General features: G+C 42.9%; 1 protein-coding gene across 6 annotated transcripts in view; it reads right to left on the bottom strand.

Moving 5' to 3' along the window:
* The window catches only part of pax7a (paired box 7a), a 46,620-nt gene that overhangs the window by 6,482 nt on the left and 21,472 nt on the right, over positions 1–18,666 (bottom strand). For all 6 annotated transcript variants that reach the window (XM_058631370.1, XM_058631374.1, XM_058631372.1 and 3 more), the window contains 2 exons: positions 10,835–11,000; positions 10,245–10,441 (listed from right to left, as the gene is read on the bottom strand). In XM_058631370.1, the coding sequence (XP_058487353.1) occupies positions 10,245–10,441; positions 10,835–11,000 (363 nt within the window). The remainder of the gene's footprint in view (positions 1–10,244; positions 10,442–10,834; positions 11,001–18,666) is intronic.

The following is an 18,666-nucleotide window of genomic DNA, read 5'->3' as shown; positions in this document are numbered from 1 at the left end:
TTTTATCTTATTTACCGGCCAGTTTTATTTGCCACCTTGATGTCTCCATGAAGATCTTCCAGTTGAAGTGATACTTTGTCACATAAAGGTCATAAAACCAGCTGGACACTTTGTAAAACAACACGTTATAGATATTAAATACTGGTAAAAATGTGCAGCTTTCCTGCTGATTAAAATCCCCCTCAAAGTCCTAGTCAGTGTTTTTACTGTCAGAGAGGAATGAAAAGCTTTTTTGTTACATTCAGCTCAGCCTTATAGACATTGAGACATGATTTGGGATTGTCAAGGTTAGCGTTGATACACTATTTGACGCATTTTCACAAAGCGAAGCCCGAGGCACCAAAATGTCACTAAGATTTTTACATAACACGTCTCAGTAGAGACACAGGTAATTTAACCAGCACTTGTGGAGTTTGAATGATTCTAATATTTTAGAGCTAAAAGAGCAAAACGCTCTTAAAGAGGACATTTCATTCTCTCCTCTCCCCCCACCCATCCTCTCTTTCCTAGCATACAGCGTTTTCTCAGCAGCCCAGAGTTGGTGTTTTTTGTTTGACGTTGTGTGAGTGCTGGTTTGAGAGATAATGTGAGCCAGGACCTAGTTTAAAGGACAATGCTCCGGGGCGTTCCCTGCCTCTCTCTCTCTCTCTCTCTCTCACACACACACACACATACACACACACACACACAAGCCTCCCCTCACCCTCTCTCCGTCTATTTTCCTTGCTGCCTCTCTACAGATAGATTACTTTATAAATAATAATAAAAAAGTAATTAATTCTCCCAACTTCAGAGCCTCCAGCCTGTGGCGCAGTGAGTGGGGAAGTGCAAATTGATACAATGTGCATCCTTTCAGATAAATAAATAGTACATTTGAGACACAAAAAGAGGCCCTTTCAAACCTCCCTAATTTCTTCAACAGTCAAATTAACATTTTTTTTCTTTTTTGTTGGGTTGAATGTTTGACGAGTTGTTTCTTTGTCGGATTTCTTTTCCAGAATAAAACAATGTGACAGACAAGAGCTCAGAGAAGCACTGCGAGCGAGACAAAAGGACATTTAAACTAAAAAGGGGAGAAGAGTCAGTCGAGAATGAGAATGTGCTGCAGGAGCATCTTCTCTGTTTGTGTTAGTGCAGTGGGACAATTCAATGCTAATATTTTATAGTCTTTTTAGCAGCGTGAGACAACAATAACTGGGCACATGGACTAAAGGGCCATAGATATTCACAAATGTAAAGAGAGGAACTGGAGTGGAGACAATATGAGAGCCAATAGAGTGGGTGGGGGCAGAAGAGAGAAGAGAAAGTGATATAGAGTGAGAGTGAGCAAAAGTGGAGGCTTTGGGAAGTACAAAGACTCCTGTAGGACTGCACTGGCCTGAGGGCTAGCCTGCCTGGAGAGCTGATAGGAGCCCCTTCTGTTCCATTCCCGGCGCCAGCGCCAACACACCCCACTCCACAAATACTCTTAATCTGCGCAAGACTGGATTAGTTCCTCTGTCACCGATAGCTCCCCGTTCTGCCCAAATCAAAATGCCCCCAAGATGTACCTTTAAGTTAGGCAGAGGTCACCGGGGCAGACAGGGAAAAATGAGCACTCCAGTGTCTGTAAGTTATCTGAGTGGTGCAGAATAGCATCTTGCACCTTAGTAGATCGGCCCGGCTGATACTCGCTTCGGCGGAATGATTAAAGATCCACAGTGATGACACTGAATTTAAGATCAATATTTGAAGGCCAGTCCTGAGGGTGTGATTACAGGGAGAAAGTGGTGTTTAATTCTGTGACCCAAGAGTCACACAGATCCAGTGACTAGAGAGAGCGGCACAGCTTCCTGGAGAGCCAAACTAGATGTTTGATAACTTCTTTAAGAACATTTTCATGAACTCAAATCTTTTTTCACAAAAATAAAATCTTACACCCCTGATAATCTGAATCAAATAAAAAAATAAAGGAATCACACATAAAAAAATATCAGTGGTTCTAACTCCCCAAGTCTGTCGACTCCTGCTCTGAACGTCTCTGAATGTCTCACCCTTCCCCCCCCCCCAAACCTCACATGAGTGGGCCAGCCCAGCGGGCAGCAAGGCCCCTCATCTGAGCAGACAAAATGACTATTTAAAAATAACAGTGATTGCATAAATTGAATTAAAGCGTTTTGGTCACGGTGGAGGTGGCGTGAGGGGTGGCGCGGGGCCACAGCGGAGAGCTGCGATGGTGGCAGGCACCAGATGACTGTCTCTGGCCTGCATGCCACTGCGTTAATTGGCCGCAGCACATTAATAAAAAGTGAAAAGTGTCTTCCACCAGTGCCAGAGGATGAAGAGACAGGAGCAGAATGAGAGGAAGCATGGGTGGAAGGGTGGTTTGGGGGGGGGGGGGGGGGGGGGGGTTGTGTTGGTGCTGCAGGGAGAGAAATTGGCCTTTGAAGAATATGGTGCATATGGGGGGGTTACGGTAGGGTGCTAATTGTGTTCAATTAAGTGGCTGATTGGCACTGACAGAATCTGGGCATTGACAAGTCAGGCACAGATGAAGACGATTAGCGGGCACTGGAACAAGCTGTCACTCCTCACATCCCGTTAGCCTCCCCGCGCCTGCATCCTTTCTCCCCGTGTTTAGTTAAAACATACAGAAGAGATTCATTCACTCATCTTCTATCGCTTTATCCTCCACATGAGGGGTCGCTGGTGCCAAACCCAGCTCACAGAGGGCGAAAGGCGGGTACACACTGGACAGGTCACCAGTCCATCACAGGGCCTTTTCAAGGTTTTAAACACATCTTCTGTCCATTGTCAGATTTATGCTAGAGGCCAACCATTATTGCCTGTTCCTATGGCTGATTTTTAGAGAACAGGATTATCTATGCCATGAATTCCAGGAGTAAAATCATGGCGTTCTCAACAGAACAATTTGAAGGGTTGCACAAATATTTTTCATTTTTTTGAAAATGTATAAAGAGAAACAAATGATAAAATATGCATTGGAAATTTGACTGGATGTTTAAATTTTTAGATGTTTAACATATGGGTTGTTTTGGGTCTGAAAATGAACACTTATGGCTTGTTTTGTTGTTGTTAATGTAATCAATGGTGTAGATGAGGGTGTAGTTAATAGTAACTGAGATACCATCTGATTCTTTGACTGTAAATTAGGGGCAGACATAAATAAGAATTCTATTCTTCTCACAGCAAAGTAATAATCGATTTGTGTAACCTTGTACTGTATTGTATTGAATAATGTATAAACTTAACATTGGGTTACAAAATATACATTTGGATGAAAAAATCAAGGGAATTAATGACATTTATTGGAGAACAAAAATGTGTAAACTTACTCAACCAACTCATTAAAAATAATCCGTAAGTGACAACTAATTAATCAGTGTATACTCTACTCTACTAAATGCACATGCTAAATGATTTTCAGCCCATTTTAGTTCATTGCTGGGATCAGTGTTAAAGAAAACGCAGCTGCTCATGCAGGAGAAAGGTCTCCCCCCCTCCCTCTCTCCCTCCCTCCTAAACATCCCACAGTATAAGCTAGAAACTTGGCCCTGCACTAACCAGAGGTTAATATGCCGTCTATTGGACTGCAATTGGAGAACGTGTGGGGAGCAATCCTCTATTCTCTGCTAGTGATATGCTTGAGTAACTATGGGATGGATTCAGCCACTGGGAACAAGAGAGGCCCCTTCAAAGTGCACACACACACACACTTTGACTCTCCGCACCTTGCACCAACCCCTCTTCTAAATTAAACGGCAGATTTTCTGATTCCAGCAGAATGGTTTCAGCAAGGCAGGGCCTGTGTGCGTGTGTGTGCGTCTGAGGGAGCAGCCACAGAGGGAAAAGCGAGGCAGATCGAGGGAGTGAAGGAGGAAGAAAAGCAGGAGGAGGAGGAGGAGGAGGAGGAGGAGAAGGGGGTTGTTTGCTAAAAACAGCAGGGGCCAGATCTAGCGAAAAATGTCAGGTCAAATTGTTCTTGACAGTGTTAATATCTCCACCTCATAGCCATAATTACATGTAAATACATAGTGAAATAGCTCTCAGCTGGAGACTGAGAGGGGCGAGTTTGTGCATGAGACAACCAGCTGAGGACCCGACCACCTCCCATACGCTCATCCTATTGTGAGGAGGAAAAAAAAGAAAAAGAAAAGGCACACATGGAATAAAGCCACATATTTCCTTTTTAACATGCCAAATTGTTGGATGGCGTTGATTGGACAATCTAAATTATATACTATAGGTGTCCATGTGAAAGTGAGTGTTTGAGTTAATGAGCAACCAGTGAGGGACATCCAGAGATGATGAGAGACGGAGGGAAGAAGGGGACAGGACGAGAAAACGAGGGTGAGAGAAAAAGTCAGAGAGAGTATTAATCACAGCTTATGCACCTGTCAGAGTGGCATCTGGAACTAACGGGAACCACATGCAGCCAGACAACATCCCAAACCTCTGGCTCGTATGGGCAGGTTCACAGTGAAACTGGCCCTCTCTCTCTCTCCCTCAGCTGTCCCATAACCCTCTGCACCCTGACCCTTGAACCCCTCAGAGGTGGGTCACTCGGTGTACACACCAGACACTTCACCTGCCCTGTAGCCTTGTTTTTTTTTTTGTGCAAGTAACCTTCAAATTATGTGTGTGTGTGTGTGTGAGGCTGATATCTCCTCAGATGAGAATGCGACACAGTGTACGTCTGTGTGTAATAGGCATTTTAGATAGGATCGATGTCTGTGCCTATACTTTAATAAAGGCAGTAGCACTCTCCACCTTATAGGCATTTCAGCTGCGTGGGACACAGCATGTGAATCAGTCGCAGTCATTTTCCTCCTTTAAATCCCCATCTTCTAGGATTTACTGAAATTCATATTGGCTGCCTCTGCAAGATAAATGTAAATCACATTCCCTTATATTTACTATTTATCAGGTTGCAGCAGCTCACTTTCAGCAGGAAATATCTCACCCGCACACAAACACCCTTGCATTTAAATAGCATTTTTATTGTCCGCCGTAGCCTTTCATCTGGGCGTAGGGAGAAGAGCTGCCTCTCCAGGGGAGAGAGCTGGAGCAAGAGAGGAAGGTGGGGAGAGAGAGAGAGAGAGGGAAATAGAGAGCAAAGCTACTATTGGCAAGGCATCGTAGGATGACAAAATGCCAAATAGAGGTAAGGAACATTGGTAGAGGAAAAATAGTTGAATACACAAAGCTCTGACCAAAAATATTTTGGAATGGAGAGAAAAATGACTGTAATTAGGTGCTTGAGAGACTAAAATGATGCAGAGAGCGACAAATGTCACAGGTTTTTACAGGCAGCTGGTAAACTGCAGCACTGTCTCAGGTACCTGCAAACGAGGTTTGCATTTAAAGCAGTGTGGCAGTTGCGAGTACCAGCTGAACAACAGGACACCGAGCGTATTGCGTATCGCAAACGACACGTTTGCTCAAGCTCACTTTGCTTTATCGTATTTACGCAAAGGGTTTGTGCTATCGGAAAAATTCTGACGGTTTCTGAAAGCTGAGAAGTTGCCAAACATGTCGTCAAAGCCAACATGTGGTTATTTCGGTCATTTCTCTTGCGCTGTTGTAGGAAGCTGGCGAATCAGTGTCTTTGTCGCCAGATAGGAAAAAAGTGGGGGAAAAAGCGCCTGTAAATAGTTTCCATTTTTTTGGCCAGTTTTTGGAGTTTTTGGACATTGAGACAAAAACTTGATTTTTATTTATTTTAAATATGTTTTATACTGTTCAAATTTCAAATTTAACACTCAGAATCTGGACTACTGAACTGCACTGGACTAATGAACTACAGTGTTCAGATTGAGTGCACACAATCTTTTAAATGTAAAGTGCTAACAAACCATTGACAGTGTCCTGTAGGTGATCCTTGAACTGCAACTGTTTAAGTAGATGAACTTGGTTGATTGGACTCAACCACTGTGACAGCCAGGGGGGCGTTATGGCAGCCTGCTACACTCCTCCTCAGATAAAGAAGACCATCTCTCCCCCCTGTAATTGTCTACGGACTGGCCGGTATAGTATATAATATCAGGCAGAGAGAAGATGTGTGTGTGTCTCTCTTGGTCAAAAGAGCTGTCATAGCTTATTTTGACATAAACTCTAGGGCAATTTCATAAAGTATTATCACTTATTCTTGGTTTTTGTAAATATTTTGGTCTAATAAAACCCCTATATTTGTCATCTTATTCTGCTCTCGTAGTTTCCTACTTAACCTCATTATCAGTGAATATAATGTATCACTCTTTGGTTCCATAAAGTGTCATAAAAGTTTGTACTGATAAGTGCTGTTAGTCATAAAAGCTAAATGATCACATACGTACTGTACTGACGCAGGCCAGCACGACACATCGACCACAGTGTGTGCAGCTGTACTGTACATGTGCGTTTCTGGAGAATCTTTCCTCCGAGTTCAAAAGTGTTGCAAAACAACAGCAAACACTAATAATCTGTTCAGAAACAGTATAGCCAGTGGATATGATTTACAGTCCCTGGATTTTCTTGGCAGCTGCTGACAGCAGGTCCCTTTTTTCTGAAAGCCTCTTACATCTTTTTTTATACTTGCCAAATTGAAACAGTATTTGTTTTAATGGGAGTTCTAATTAACCAGTATGTATTCCCCCTCTTGCACTGCGAGTGGCTGAGCTATGAATGCGGGCTATGTGCTCATCCCCTTTGATTTGTTGTCAGTGGAGCCTGCCAGCTGACACAGTGCCCGGTGAGAGGCTTAATGCCCAAGTTTTAATAATGTGGGGGACTACATGAATCTCCCCCTCTCATTGGTATTCAGGTGCAGAATGTCTTGTTAGAAGTCAGGGAGGGAGGCGGAATGAAGCCAGAGCTCCAGATTGTTCCGTACATTTTCCCCTCTCCATTTTTTTTTGGCAACGGCAGAGCTTGCTTCTTAAAAATAATTCATCCCGCTTTTTAAAAGAAGCGTCTGCACTAGCTAATGGAAGAGGAGCAGCACAGTTTGGAGTCTCCCCTGGCTTATCTCTCTCAGACAGTTGTGGGGAGTCTCTGGTGAGCATGGTGTCAGCATGCGTGGTACGGTACAGTGCCGCGCGGGCAGGCAGGCAGGCCTGGGGACACAGATCAAAGGGAGGCAGGGGTGAGAGCCGCTCTGCCTCTGATCCCGTGTATGTGTGCGCGTGTGAATGTGTATGTGTGGAGGCCCGGCCCACTCACACAGCCCAAAGGGCCATCCTCACATACACACATCCTTGTCATTCCATAACACAACAACTTTTTCATAAAACTGCAAAACAGAACAGAAGTTCCTCACAAAACTTTGCAAACTTCCCCTCATCAAACGGGCAATGAAATCTCTTTCCACGACACCTATAGGTATCTCTGACTTCCAACTTAACCCACAGGTCCGGAATGATCTCGTAACACCAGGAAACAGTGCATTTGCCACTTTTAGTCTGCATGAGAAAGGGTTTGGTTCTTTTAGGTCCCTGTCAGCAGGCAAACCCAACTGTTTCCTTTCCTTTCCCAGCAAGTGTCCCTGTCATGCAGTAGTGAGGATGGCTGGCCAAATGCTACAAATAATATATAAAAACCTGATAATTGTGTGGGCTCTTAAAGCCTGACTTTGTAATCTTAAGCGACACCATCTGCAAATATTGTTTTCTAGTCAGAATAATGCAAAATTCAATTTTGAGGCATTGCTGCAGCCGCTAAAGAAGCCCATTTCTAAAGAAGAAAATATAGAAAATGAAAAAGTCCATACTGAAAAGGCCAACATAAGCTCAAATCTCCGGGTATACTTGGCTGAAAAATACTGGCATGCCTGTCCTTCATGCCCTTGCCTATCCTTCTCTCCTACACCTGCTGTGCCGCTAAATGAAACAAGCCCAACAACAAAACACACTTCTGGTTTCATACTTTTTTTTCCCAGCCATGCACAGCTTCACTCTCACCACCTCTAATACACTGTCTCCCTCGGCCTCAGTCAAACACGTTGTATACCCCCACAATGACAGCAACCAGTTTGAGTGTGGATAGCTTTTCCACCACAGTAATGGGCAAATGTGTGCTGTCGGGGTAGGTTATGGGACTGGGATGGACACGGGCTCCTGTCGGGACTGCTGAACGCTGCAGGATTCCATTACAGGCTTGGCGTCCTGCCACCACAGCCCATTTACCGGGAATCAGAGAATTTTTTTGTCAATCTCTACAGCAAGGCCATCAGTGCCAGACACATGAAGAAATAGCTCATACATAGAAATGCACAAGCATATCTCCTGCTAACAGATGCTGTCTGTAACTTACAATATCAAATTCTCATTTCCATCTCGGTAGACTGCCTGCTCAAGTTTTTTTCTGAAACCGGGAAAGGCAAAACATGCTATAAATCAGGAAAAAAATCAAACGCAAGCAGTCAAATGTGTGTTGACACTTCTCCAAAGCTGACACTGACTTATACAGATTGAATGAAATGTCTTTAAATGCAAGTTGGAAGTACAACGCAAGGTCTAACTCGGACGGGGAATACTCAGTGTTTGTTGGTGTGTGGGTTTTTCTGTGTTGATAGCTACACGTTTCAGCAGTGACACACACACACACACACACACACACACACACACACACACTGTGGCACAGCAGGACACTGCACCACAGAGTGAACTCTGATTTCGCTGTCAGTGGGAACATTCATCTCCATGCTGAGAGACTGATAGGAATGCCACACAGCATTCTGCATGCATTCAATACATTTCAATTCTTTGCAGTGGAAACACGACGTGGCACATCAAAACACCCACACCACATGCATGTAAAAAAGAAATACACAATTTAACTTGAAAATGAATAAGTACAAATAAAAAAAAAAACAACTGCATTTAATATCGGATTTTTATAGACTTTCATCAAACCCACTTGATAAAATAATTGAATACCGAAAATCCATGACGTACAGTTGCCCAAAGGCTCCTGTTCTAATCCTCACTATGACAGGAAATGTTTAATATCCCAACATTCTTGAATGCCTGTGCAGAGAGGGAGAGAAAGCACCAGAGTACCCCATGCCAGTATTAGAGAGGGCCATTAATGAAAAAAAAAAAAAAAAAGGAAAAAAAGACTGTTCCTGGTGTTTTTGTGCAGGTTTGCAGTGAGAGCATTAGCAGTTAAAGCCCCTGTGCCACGATTAACAATCAAACACGCTGTGAGCCTCCATGTTATCCTTCGTCGCTCCAGCAGCAAAGAAAATCTCTTTTTTGTCACAAAATCCTTAATTCTTTTTTCTCTGAAGAAAGAGGGTAATACCAAGAATGTTTCCAATCTGCTTTGAGAAATATTTGAAGAAGAAGGAGAAAGAAAGAAAGAAAAAAAAAACTCCCAATAAAACACGTGTGAACGACGGGGTAATTGTGGACAAATGCAGCATTGAAATTCATTTTCAACTCTTTACACACCATTTCAATCTTATTTTCTGCCTGTTAACCACATCTTGTTGGTGAGGGTGGGCAAGAGTGGCCAGTATTGATGGGTAATTGTGCATAATTCACTATGTACACCTAATGTGCATCAATAAATACCATACCATTTTCTTTCTTTCTTTTTTTTAATTCCGTGTTACTTAAAGCCGTAGAGTTGCAGTTTAATGCCCATTACCGGAGGTTAACATGTGAGATCCAGCAGTAAAGTAGTAAAATAAACGTTCACATAGAGGATTACGCTTTAAGATGGCACAAACAGTATCTATTTATCGTGACAAATATCGATGTGAGCTTGTGAGGAAATAATGCAGCAGTGAGAGGAAGAAAATCACACATAGCACTGGAGTCTTCCCACTGCTGACAATTACATGAAGAAGATTATGGGTGTACATTTATAAGCTTTAGTTAATTATTTCATCTGCATGTGTTCTGGCTGTGCTGTGCAGGATTTAGACGTCCCAGGAAAGTCGAACCCGCTGTTTGGAGCAGCTTGAGCACTTGTAGTGCTATCAAGATGAATTTTAATTTGTTGATGTTAATCCAATTGTTTTACAAATGTAGCAATTTAGGAAAGCCAGAGTAAATCCAGGGCTTTGGAAGGCGAACATAAAAGCCCACACTGGCAGTTATTTTGCTGAACATGCCGTTTCTGAATCTTAATTTCAGTCAAATTACAATTACATTTCTGAGCAGTGAACGGCGGAGGAAAGCAGAGGGATGGTAAAGCTACCTGTGGGGGGGACAATATGTGGTACAGTATAGTATGAGGTAAAGCACGGATGGACTGACCTGTGGAGAAAGCCCGTTGCCGACAGCGTTCATGTGGTTGCTGGATGCTGAGGGGCTCATGAAAGTATCAGAGTAGCTGGAGAAGCTGTGGCGATTGGATGAAAGGCCGTACGCAGAGCCGCCGTCAGCGCTCAGACCTCCCTGGTGCATGGAGGACGGAGGCAGCGGCTGAGGTCTGTGCAACGTACTGCTGCCCTCTGACACACAGAAAAAAACACACAAAAGAGTGCACAAGTGAGAACAAATCAAAGACAAATCACGTTAAAGTCTGTGCAGACACATGAGGTCATAAATCCCAGATTATAACGCCTGCTCATTTTTTTATCCATTACATTCATCGCTGTACATTAAAAATTAGCCTTGTAACATACAAAAATAGGTGGACAAAGCAGTGATTGTAAAGATAACTACTTGCTGCATGGCTCTTATATGCAGCACATGGTCTGTAATGACGTTAACATGAACATGAAATATGGATGGCAAACCCCCAAATAATAAATAAACCACTAATGTAATCTTTACCAAAATGACATTAACCTCGTACTGGGTACTGTATGTTTTCAGTGGAAGATCTTCGCTCGGAGACTCACCCTGCGATAGCGCTGCGCTGGGATAGCCGGACTCTTGCAGCTGGTATGTGGGTAAAGTCGGCATGCCTGTGGGTGGGAATCCTCCAGGAAGCAAGTGGTTGAAGGCTGCTAGCTGATTAGCCCCGGCCTGTTTACGCCACCGAGCTCGCCTGTTGCTGAACCACACCTATGTCAAAGAAACAAAACAAATCATCAACAAATTGTGTATTTTTTGCTGGTTACTTATGTCTTGTGTGTACAGGAAAGCTGAGTTTATACTAATAGTGGTGGGTATGTGACTTGAGCAGACCCTCTGCAGAGTGTGCTGGCTCCTGCCACCTGTGATTAATCGGCCAGTTAGTGTGAGTGGTGGTGAGAGTCAGCGGTCCCTGTGGGAGCAGCAATAGAGGCTCAGTGGTCTGTCCCTGTTGTTCTTAAGTGGCTGGAGCTGTGATCTGTGTAAACACGCTGCCCTAAGCCTCCTTCAGAGGGAAGAAGTCATTTAAAGGTCAGACGTAGGTGAGTAGTCTCCACAACACACAGCTTGTGTGTGTGAAAGATTTGCGAGAGGCCATCATTTTCTCTGGAGATGCAGAGAAATATTAAGTGTGCTTGCGTAAAAAAATGTGCCGCTTCAGCACGGTTTGTTTTGAGAGCTTTAAAAGTCACTTTGCAGAAAGTGTTTTAACTTTAAGAGTCAAACACAAGAGTCCCGAGTCTGGAAAATAGCAAAAAAACGCTTACAAAATGAGCAGCACTGAAGCGCAGACACACAATGTCAGCTCCCTGAATGAAACGGGGGGGAAAATAGAACTCTTTTGAACCACAAAGATTTACACATTTTAAAAAGACTTCTGCTTCAACAAAACACAAACATAATCAGACGAGTCTGAAAAGAGTCGCCAACCTGTTCCATTTAACCAAGACAAGGCCCTGGCTTCACTGTGTGCTGAGGGTTGAAGGACAGTGATCTATGCCTCGCACAGGCAATTCATCAGAGTTTAATACACTGTCAGAGCAGTTCATCTACTGTTGTGTTTCAAACGGCCCGGGCTATTGTGAGGACACATGAAAGGGGGGGACAAAAGCTCCTCCATACGCCACGGAGAACAGTGGACACAAAGAGGGGGCGTCCCTTTTAAACAGGTCTTAAAGAAGGACACTTTCAAGGGGACTTACCCAGCGACATACTCACTGCTTTTCAGGGGCTGCCTCTTTTTTGTACACACAAACATACATATAAACTGTTAAAAGGCCTACAAGGGATCTCAGTCCAACAGAGATCTTAATTCGAATGTGTTTTTTTTTTTCTTTTCCACACAGGCAATGCATTTTTTTTTTTCCTTTTTCGGGATGCAACAGGTGATGGTTGGGCTGAGCAAACCTCAACAGTGCAACTGGGAAAAACCAACAGGAAATCTCATTATTTCAGACCAACTCAGCCTCTCAGGACCCTGCTTGAGTCCCTCAATCACATATTGCTAAACAAATGTGGTGCATGGCTCCAGTGAAATGTCTGCTATTAGGATGTAGTGGAGCGTGGTCATGGTCTGAACTAAGCTGCATCTTGGCCAGACAAACAGCTGCCTAGGACAGGGGAGGGGACACGGGGGCACACCCCTTCCTTCCACACACTCCCCTTCACCCCACCCCGAATGGCCACTTCACCTCCGACCTCATCCACTCACCCAGCCCCTCTTTTATGTCCACTTTCACTTCCTTCCCCTGTTGTCATCCAAACTTTAGGAAGGAGGTGTTCCATCATGGACGACACAAAACACTTCAGCGGTGAAGTCGCTAGTCTGTTGTTTTTTTGTGTTTTCTTTAACTTTACAAAATACTGTTACATTAGATTTGAGGCTGCACTGCCACATTTCCTTTATCATAATAATTCATAAATAGAAACACTTTGAATGCAAAGGTAAATATTTACACATTCTCGATCACAAAATCCTTTGTAAACACAGGGCTTGTTTCGTCTCATGAGACCAGACATTAGACAAACATTTATCAGCTATTTGTGTGTCATATGCCACTACCTCTGGCCAGTAATCATAATCCAAAAAATGATGTAAGTGTGTTAGTGCTGAAATGTTTTGCAAATTACTTGGAGATAATGGAATTAGTGCCTGGACTTCATGAAAGCTGTTCAGAAGGGCATGAGTGCAGGACACCATGAGACATGAGACCACAGTCTGAAACCCGTCTCTACGTTTAAGACTAAAATAGTTAGGAGAGATTATTGGTTTGTTTAAATCAATAGACTAAGGTTTTTTATTGTGTCTTCTGCCTCAAGTCACAATGGCTTGTTTTTACTTTATGTGGCTAAATGTAAATAAATGTTAATTGTTAGGAAAGGTTAGTTGTGGAAAGCAAACATTGTAAGGAAGCCACATGTAATAAGTCAAACACTTTTGATGTGTCTCTGTAGTCGTTTGAAACAGTCAGACATTTTACAGCTTGCAGATGAGGACATATATCCTCTTAGGCAGAAGGACAGGAGTTGATAAGGTCCTTCACTGTGGCCCATGGACACACTCGGGCACTAACTGCGATGTTTCCTACACTACAGTATGTGTCATCTATACGTTGCAAAAGTGACATAGGGAGGAGGAGGAGGAAGGACCGGAGTGAAATTTAGTGAGACATCCATAAGATGTTCTCTAAAGCAGACCATAGTTTGAGACCTAATGAAGGATTTGTTACATATTGTTGTGGATTGTTTTGATGCATAATGGTGTTTTTTATGCAGAAGATACTGATGATATGAGGGGAAAACACATAATCTTAAGTAACACTTAAGTAATGAAAGTCATTTTGCTTCAGAAACACAATATAATGTATTATCCTTGCTATTAAACTTGTATATAGAGTCTGCTAGGTAGAAATGTTGGACAAAAAGCAACAAGCAACTTTACAGGAACTGGCAGTAGTAGTATTAGGCTTTAAAAAGGCTTTAACCTAAACTAGCAGAGGTAGAGGTTGCAGCTCTACTCAGTTATTGTGCATGAACACCAGGTGCAATGTGTCCACTTTGACAAAAGACTGTATATTAAAGTGGGACAAGAGACGAGTCACACACTCTGGGCTTTTCTCCAACAATCATCTGTCTCTCAGCACAGACTGGAGACAAGTGGCATTGTGCATGTACACAGCTGCCCATACAGTATCACATACATGCATAAATTGTGAGCGGACTCTCGGACATGAACACATACACTCTCACAGAGTCCAACACACAGCTTAAAGCTGAGGACTTGAGGCTACACTCTGGAACCTGATCACAAAGTCACCTTGGCCCACAGATTATCCTGCACTTTCCTCAATCCGGTTTAACTCAGTGCAGCACAGAGAGCAGCAGCAGCAGCAGCAGCAGTGGCAAAGGCTCCTTCATGTTCCCTCACAACCTACAAGTGTGCAGCCAAATTAAAGGGGCTCACTTTTGTCTTGCTGTCATGGACAAAAAGGGTTTCCCTGTATACACTGCTGTTGGACACATCTGCAGCATATCTCTGAATCATTGTGGAGAAACTATGGGAGGGAGGATAGAAACCGCCGGAGCAGTAAACCCAACTTATAGAAGTCAAGCTTAACTCTGCTTGTGAAACAAAAGGAGGAGGCTTGAAGGAGGACTCAGTTGGATGAGGACAAAAGGGAGAAGGAGGTCTTGGATGAAAACTTCAAACATACAATTGGATGAAAAACCTGGCAAAACACAGCATTCAGTATTGTGACGCGTTTTAGTCTCAAGCTTAAGTTTGGCTGCTGGCGTCTTTCCGTTGCCTTTAAGCTTCCATTTTTCCATGAATTTTGCATTTTCTTATCAATGATCAGTGACAATTTTCCTCACACGCTAAAACCCCCGCTCTCTTGTTACTTACACGGGATGGCTCACATTTAAGAAATTCACCGTTCAGTCGATCCTCCAATTATTCATTTTGTCAAAGACAAAGTACAGAATATGTGACACCTTTCAGGAGCCAATTTGCAACATTCGGTAGATAAATACTCAGAGCCAAGATAATGACAAAACAAAATGTGCTGCTGACTTCATATCCACAAAAACACAGCGGGGTGATGCAACCAGCCTCAACATACAAATCCTCTTCTGTCTCATACCACGCAATACCTCCCCCCCCGAACCCGCACACATCCCCCCTCTCCTCTCTCCTTCTTCCCCTCTCTCTGATTCCCTCCCTGCTTGCCTTCCAGACTGGCACTATGCTAATTAAAGTAGCTAGGAGTATGAATTTGAGGGGAGAGTGGGATTAGCTTGATAAGTATCAGGAGTACAGAAGCACTGTACCCAAAGTCATTTAAATTCTAATAATAAGAAACTGTTAGAACATTCACACTGATGCATTGCAACAATTTCTCCCTTGCAATCTGCACAAATCCTATTTATTCCTTTATGAAACATAAACCCGTACTGGCGGGAATAGCGTTGCCTGTTGGGTTTGGTTGTCACCACTCAGCTCCCATTGTGATTTGCTCTCTTGCCGCTGGTACTTGACTAATATTATAACAATCAGAAAATGGCGTATTACCTCTTGATACCTTGCCGTGGGATTACATTTTTCACTTGTTACATTGAAAAGTGGTTTAAAAAGCATCAGTGTGGGTTTGGGTTTTGCTGAACTGCTCTTTCACAAAAACGCTAAGAAGGACCAGTTCCGACTCTGTGCTCATTCCATACATCAACAGGCGAGCACAAGCCACAGATAAAGAGAGAAACTTTTTACCAAATTGATTTGCACGCTTCGTAAAAAAGCAATGCTTATACCTTATTAGATTCCACGAACTATAATAGCTACGCGTAGAATGTTTATTGGTAATGAAAGAGGATCTATGTGACAGATTTGGTAAATCGAGCCAGTGGCGGCATGCTGAGATGATGAGCCTCAGCCGAGACTCAGAAGTTGGTCTCTTAAAAAACTTTGGTCTAAATAGAGGAGAATGTAATTTGGTTAATCTGTGAGTGCTGATTTACAGCGGCCTGCAGCTTATATTCTGCACCCACCCAGCCGCTCCCCCCACCTGGTCCACTCCTCGGAGGGAGCGGACACAAACGCTGCTCTCTTTCCTAATAGCTCAGAGAATGGCTTTGCCGCCAGCCTTGGTTAAAAGTGAGGGGCTATCAGATGAAAAGTGACAGTGTGCACTGCATCAGCGGAGCATATGCTGAAGGTAGACTTGGCACTATCCCCTCCCAATGAGACAGTCTGGAACTAATTGCCGAGAGATATGGATCATATCCCACAATTTGTCAGTCGGGGTGATAAAACCATTGTGGGGCCTGTGATGGTGGAGCAGCACTGGTGGCTCTGCTGAAAGGGGCAGCAGTGCTGATAAAGATGGATGGTGAAAAGGTCTTAAAATGGCAGACACAGGGGAATTAGCTCTGTTTATGAGTTTAGGTTGTGTGTCAGTGCTAAGCCAAACACTTTAGCGGTTTAATTTATAACACTTCAGCATTGGGCTGTGATGGTTGCCGTGTTTGCACCCAAGTAATGCACCTGAGCAAACTCCACTCCACATTATCCCCATGTTTAATGACAAATGGAGAGAGATGAAGCATGACTGTGGACACAAATTCAAGTTAAATTATGAGTCTGTGAGACCCCCGCTGCCTATAGTTTCCCTCAAACAACATCTGGAAGATGCGTCATTGCAGCTGTGCTGGAGAAGCTTTGCTCACAGGCCAAAGGGTCTCCCCTCTTTTGCCCTATTTGGGCACCTATGTGAGAGCCCAGTTGGTGGACACACGCATGCTCCAGAAAATTATCTGTATTTATTTTATCCTCATGATCTAGATGTTAAAATGCTTGCAATCCAGTAGTTTGGGAATTTAAATTTTCTTAGGGGTGCTTTGACAAAACAATCAAACTCGGATAAATCGGATAAATTCATAGCATATCTTGTCACAAACTCTTATCCTCACTGTGGAGCAATTGTGGGCATTGCTTTTTCTTAACCTTCCCAGAAAATTAAGTTTGAGTTGACCTTTTGAGACTTTCAAAGACTTTGAGAATTAGATTATGAGGGAAACAGCATTAACAAATTATAGCCATGACTCAAATTCCTCAGGTTTTCACATGATATCATTTAAGTCTATTATCTCACAGTAAAGAGACAACAGTCACTCCATTTTCTTTCTTCTCTTGCTTTCGTCTTTAGATATTTTTGTCAGTCTCCATAAATACACATGGAGCTAAACATGCATGGATTATTCTTTAAAATCTGAGGTGTTAATGATGACTATAAATTGTATATGAATGATGCATGTAACATTTATGATAAAATACCTTTTTTTGGGTTGTGCAGTTGTGTGGCTAACACAAGCTATGGCTGTACTGTGGGAACCAAGTCAAAACAAATGCATAATTACATTTTTTTCCTAAATGATATAATTAGACTGTCTATTTTCATTAAACTTTATTGATGCAGATTTTAATTCTACACCTTTGGCTCACACGAAACACAAATATTATGCTCCATAAGAGACACAAGATAAATTTCTCTTCCCTTGAGTGAGGCATTAACTGCTCAGACATTGGACATCCTTGCATGTTGGGGGTTTTAAGATGGACAAAGACATGTGTGGAATCAGTTACCCCCCAACTGCATGTTTCCAGTGTGATGAACAGTTAGCATGCAGCGAGGAGTTTTGGTGGGGTTCAGAGGGAGTGTGAACGACTGTGGTAAGAGGAGAGCGGTGCCCCAGACCATTTTTTTACTAGCGGCTGATTGATTAATGTTGTTGTCGGGGCATAGGTTCCCCAGAGAGGATGAGGAACCCCGTGTGATATGTGGAAGATTTTACAAGCAGCGGCAAGCTTGAAAGTGTTGGGGATGAGATCCTGGCCAAAGGCCGAAATGAGAAATCCATCAGGAATGCATTCCCTTTCTCTCCTCTGTTTTTCTCCCTCTCTCAGTATTTGAAAGAACAGCTGTTGCCATAACTCTACTGTACACATATTTATTCAATCTTACATACAACCACAGGGCAAGCGGCTGGCAGACAGATCCCCGATCCTGAGGTGTGAAGATGGAGGAGTATCACTGTCCAAACTCTTGAACATGAAGTCTCACAGTGAGCAGCAAATTTCCATATATGCATGGTGCAATACAGAAAATGGTTTGCATCTTTCTGACAGATGAGTGCATTATTGCAGTAGGTTAAAAAAATAAGCAAAACATTTTGTAAGTGTGTGTGAATTCAGTCAGTATTTGCTGTTGATATAGTGAAAGCCTCATGGGGCTTGCACAAGGTGTTCAAGTATGAGCCTCTACAACAGTTCTGCATGCCACTGCAGAGGCCAAATACACAGCTCACAAATATTATTGGAACACTTCATTTGATTTACTCAGTTGTTCTGAATCCAGCCCTCAACGGTGATTTTGGTTTCCACTGATGGATGTTACATTGTGTTGTTGTCAAATAATATTTTTATCAGTTGAAATATTTATGTGCAATTAGTTTTTATGTGCAATTATACTGTTCACTTTAATCTTTTGTGCAGTTTATTTGTCTCATCAGTGATATTCAGGATGAAGTTACTGCAGTACATCAATGTTCTTTGAGGTGAGCATAGCTACCAATTATATGTTTAAGGGATCACTTAACGCAGATAGCAAAGAACACACTGACTAAATGTGGCACAACTTACCTCTAGCAGTAGGCATGCATATTGTCATCTCCATGTCCTGAAATATCCAATATCCCAAACCCAGTGCAATGGAGCTAAATGTAATTTTAAAAATCTCCATAGACATCCTGACTCTCTGTGTCGCTGTTCCTTATCACACTGTGAACAGTTTTGATTGGAGCTAATTTCCTCCAAAGATGTAGT

Source organism: Solea solea, chromosome 6 (genome assembly GCF_958295425.1).
Source record: "Solea solea chromosome 6, fSolSol10.1, whole genome shotgun sequence".
In the NCBI taxonomy this organism is placed as follows: Eukaryota; Metazoa; Chordata; class Actinopteri; order Pleuronectiformes; family Soleidae; genus Solea; species Solea solea.
Note: the sequence above shows the minus strand (reverse complement) of the source record. Positions and strands in the feature narration are given on the sequence as shown.